The sequence below is a fragment of the Fukomys damarensis genome, unplaced genomic scaffold (genome assembly GCF_012274545.1).
Source record: "Fukomys damarensis isolate Sample0158 unplaced genomic scaffold, DMR_v1.0_HiC HiC_scaffold_12, whole genome shotgun sequence".
Taxonomy (NCBI): Eukaryota; Metazoa; Chordata; class Mammalia; order Rodentia; family Bathyergidae; genus Fukomys; species Fukomys damarensis.
Window position 1 is genome coordinate 33885994 of NW_022900924.1, and position 4914 is coordinate 33890907.

Genomic DNA, 4914 nt, shown 5'->3' on the forward strand with positions numbered 1-4914 from the left:
ATAGCTGGATCAAATGGAATTTCTAGTTTCGGTTTTTTGAGGAATCCCTGTACTGATTTTCAAATTGGTTGTACTAGTTCACCTTCCCACTAACAGTGCAGAAAGGTTCCTTTTTCCCTGTAGCCTCTTCAGCACTTGTTATTATTTGAAAAGGGAGAAGAAGAGGGAGAGAGAGAGAGAGTGACAGGGAGACAGGGAGAGAGGGAAGTGGGGAGAAAGCAAATGAGAAAAAGGTTAATAATTGCAAAAACTGTGTGAAGGATACATTGTGCTATTTTTGCACTTTTCCATGTTTGAAAATTTTGAAAATAAAAAGCTGGCAAAAACAGATAAATACATCACCAAAATTCCTTGAAGAATAAGCAAGGAATGAGTAAAAAATGATCAAATGCCTGAAATTAAGGCGGATGTAGCTCAGAAGGGATATAACTTTCCTGTGGTTATGGGGTGGGGGGGTCTCCTTCAGAATTCCTTCTTCAGAGGTGGGACTTCTAAACCTGAACTATGTCTTCCAGATGGCAGTTTCCTAAACACATTTTAAGACAGAATTGATCACCCTAATCTTGCCAGCTTGGGAAAAGTTAGTTAGATATTTTGAAAGACAAACTGGTCATAGAACTTGAGATCAGTTGAGTTCTGCTTCCCATGTGCAGGCATCAGCAAATGCTGGAGGGACATAGCGAGGAGTGGAAGGCAAAGACTGAATCAATCAAAGCATTTAAGGCATGGACTGGCAGACAGTTAGTAATATTGAACTTTGATCTGACCAACAAGTGTGTAATACTTGCTTGGCTGAGATGTCATTTTGCGGGGTGTGTATTTAATGTTTTTGAAATGTTACAGAAAGAAATCCCATATCTTTGCATTCATGTAAATGGCAGAGAAAAAGCTTATGAACTTAAAAAAATTTTAACAGCTGGGAGTTCCTGGACAACAGTCAGAGGAGGTGACAGCAGCAGCGGTCAGATGGGATGCTGAGCCATGTACCCGAGACTCCCATATTCAGCTGGACTCCAGTACTCATAAAAAGAAATAGTTTTCCAGTAGTTACAAGAACAGAGCTGAGATGCCGTTAGAGACAAAGAGGATATTCTTGAAGTTTGCTTTCTTTAATCATAACTATATTAATAATTAACCTGAGGAAGGTGTTGGCAATAAAGATGGAGGACAGAAGGGAAAGGGCTATTTGATAAAAGTAAAAATTAAGCAAACGTCCCCAGGGAAACTAAGGTCATGACTACTTTGTTTCAATTATATGTTATTTGTAAATATATGTATATATTTATTTTATTAGATATTTACATATCATACATAGGACTTGTAAATATATACTCATATATTTATATTTTACATTGTGACAACATAAATTTAATAAACATTAAGACTTAGCTATTAATTGATTCCTTTGCAATCTCATTGTATAAAGAAAAACTCAGCACCCAATATTTTGCTCTTTTTTTCCCATGTTATTACAATGTACTATGCAGTTCTACTATTATGTTTTCCTGTTTATTCTGTTCTATACCTGGCTTCCTCCTATTCTCCTTGTATTAGACAGCTTTCCCATTGTTGGACACAATACCCAACACTTAAGGAAGGGTTTAATTTGATGCACACTTTAAGGGGATTCACTCCGTGATCAGTTGGTTCCAAGGGAGGAACAGCATGGTTGAAGGACATGGCGGAACAAAGCTGCTCAGTTCATGGAGGCAGGGAAGAAGAGCAGGGGAGGAGAGGAAGGGTGGAGAGATTAGACATAGACCCCAAAACCATGCCTCTATGATCCACCCAGACACACGTAGATATGTGCTCAATTACTTCCTTGGTTGATCCCAAACTAATCAAGTTGATACCCCACCCTAGTCACCATGTTCCCTACTCTCAAAATCCCTGGTTGGCATCAGTTGGGGTCTTGCGAGATGGCTATTGGTTCACTACTTCATAAATACGTAAATTGGCATTGTGTTATTTAAGGGGCAGGGAAAATACAATATAAAAGATTCAGAGGAAAGAATAGAGATTTTAATTAGATGATGATATCAGCTATAATTCATCTCTGTAAGGACTGAGAAAGTGTAGTGTATTGAGTTATGTAATTTTAAATTTGCATTTACATCTTCTGCTCATATTTGTATGTGACATGTTGATAAACACCCCCTAGCCCCACCTCTGCCTGGGGATTGAACTCAGGACCTTGTGCTTGCCGGGCAGGCACGGTGCCACTGAGCTATATCCCTGGCCCGATATGTGAATAATTTTTATTGAATGCACATCAATGTAAACATATACTAGAGGCAAACTTGGGTGTACTTGGTATCCTTTAGTCAACTTTGAAAAAACAAAGCAGGTGAAAGAGGCAGCAGTGGTTATTTGATGTTATTTAACTAAACAAGACAAACTTAAACAAGAGTCAAGTCAAAACTGCTGAGAGCATTTATTGCCGTTAGTTGAGATTAATGAAGTGTAGAATGTCTTTGCTTAAGATGAACCAAGGGTAGTATCACCTTGTTCCATAGATGGCAGGCGGTCACAGTTGGGGTGGTGGCCACCCTTGCCTCTTTGTCTGGGACATATACGTGATAAGTACTACTCCACAGTGACTAGCTTTGCTGCAGATTTTGAAGCCGCTTCAGTTTTGTTTTTTGCCTTCGAGCATTTCTGAGTTTTTTAGTTTTCAGGAAACTGTCTTCTAATTGGTATAGAAAATTTTCAATTTGACCAACCTAGAAGAAATGAACAAACATAACAAGGTTTGTTGTTGGTTTCCTGGGTTTTGTGTACTGAGAAAAATGGTAGAGCGCTTAAAATTAAATGACACACATGTCCATGTTAGAACAGAACTGGCAGAGACAGGCAGGATTAAACATAAAAGCCTGCTTCTGTTTCCATTTCAGCTTCCTTGTTTTGCGAACATGGAACAGGCATATAGGAGTTGGCTTTATCATTTAGTTCTACATACTGGGAATGAAAATGGGATTATAATTAGCACTTTGTGCTTGCAAGGAACAGGCTGTTTTCAATAGTGAAACCAAAGTTTTCATAAAGAAGTGGATAGTGAAAAATTAATCCATGGCAAATGCTTTTCTACCCCTTTTATCAAAAAAGAGAGAAAATGACAAGTCCACCATCTTAAAAGCCAGTAGTTCTAACTGGTATACACCCCTGGCCACATTGTCTTGGCAAGAACCATTTCTCTTTTAAATCAAAAAGAAAATTAGAAAAAATGTATTTCGTTAAAAATGTCATACTCTAAGGAATAGGACAAAAAATATACAAAACAAATTTTTGAAAAAAAGAATCAATCTTTCTCTAAAGAAAGCTTACAATTATTTAGTGATGGTTGAATATGTTTATAAAATTTGTCTGAAAGAACTATAGTGGGAAGGTTTACATATATGCTGAATTGGGCTCTTAGGAAAGTCAGTAGATGTAACAGTTCGTACTTAACCTTGATTCCCAAGACCTGCATATTCTATTAGTCTAACATCACTTACTAAAGTGCCTATTCTCAAAGTTAGCTGAAAGGTAGAGCATATACTAGTCAAGGTATCATCTACTTAAGATAAAAGCACTCAGAACTTCAATCTTCCAATTTTGTGTTCCACTTTTAAACTGTTTGAATTATCATTCAGAATAGTATTCAAAAGACAATTCAGACTGTCAAAAAGAGAATAATAAAACAAGCACTCAGTCATATAATTAGGTCTTACTTCATACCAGGTGATATAAACTGTCCATTGGGTTCCTTAAGAAAATAAGATAGCTTATTTATTTCAAAATAATTCTTTTGGAAAGCCTTTTAAAAATTACATCAGGTAAATTTCTCTGAAAGCACTTTGCCACTTAGGATATTTTGTCATTGTAGGCATCATCAAAATAATTTGACAGAGTATTTTGAGATCCTATCATGAAGTCAATACATTATTCTATGTATTCCATGCACTTATACTATCTGGTTTCCACCAAGCTAAGTAAAAAGAAAAATAACATAGAGCACAATCAAGATGAACATAATGAGTGATACTTTACTAGTGCTTTAATAATTGAGTCAATGATTCACACATGTAATTTGCACAGAAAATATATCATTTAAACCAAAGCTTTTTATAATGTAAATGTTAGCAATTGGCCTGGATACAAGTTGGAATTACAACCCTAATGCAGCAACAAAAACTTTCTTCGATGAGACAGAAAAATAATTATTTGAAAATATCCTTTAAGTGGTAGCTATTTTCTGAGGTCACTGTTTTTGATAAAAGTGGTGTTGATTAACTGAGTTGCCTTTTATTAGAAAAGACAAAGAAAAAACACTAAATGAGATATCACAATAAAGAGTACTATTGAATTAATCCAGAAGGTCTAGAGTTGACAGTATGTGCTTGTTGTACCTGGCCTATCTGTTCATCTACTGTCCGGTTTGTCTACCCGCTGTCTTTCCAATCTGTCTTCTAATGACATGAGAGTGTTCACTTTAAGATGTAAATCTGAGCACATGTTTTGCTTACTTAAAAGCACCTTGTCCATATATTCATTTTTCTCAGTGCATATTTGTAGTACATGCTGAATGCATTGGTTGTGGGTAGTTGTTACAGGTACATGACACATCTTAATTCTTTTTTATACTCCCTCAATGTCTTGATCCCCTTCCTATTGGAGAAAGATCTATGTTCCTGTTTTCTATTATTTACTCTTTATTTTGCTGTTTAATTTATTGATATTTTGAGTTTCTCTATAAATCATATGATATTTAAGCTGGTGTTCCTGACTTACCTTACTGAACATTATAGACTCAAGCTTTATTCATTTTCCTACAAATGACTTGTTTACCCTTCTTTATAGCAGAGTAGTACTCTATTGCATATATATATATATATATATATATATACACACATATATATGTGTATATATATATAA

At 35.7% G+C, this 4914-nt stretch overlaps 1 protein-coding gene across 4 annotated transcripts in view; it reads right to left on the reverse strand.

The window, feature by feature from the left end:
* Positions 1-2434: 2434 nt before the first annotated feature.
* The window catches only part of Spata16 (spermatogenesis associated 16), a 233323-nt gene continuing 230843 nt past the window's right edge, over positions 2435-4914 (reverse strand). For all 4 annotated transcript variants that reach the window (XM_010632414.1, XM_010632415.1, XM_010632413.1 and 1 more), the window contains one exon: positions 2435-2723. In XM_010632414.1, the coding sequence (XP_010630716.1) occupies positions 2601-2723 (123 nt within the window). In that variant the 3' untranslated portion in view covers positions 2435-2600. The remainder of the gene's footprint in view (positions 2724-4914) is intronic.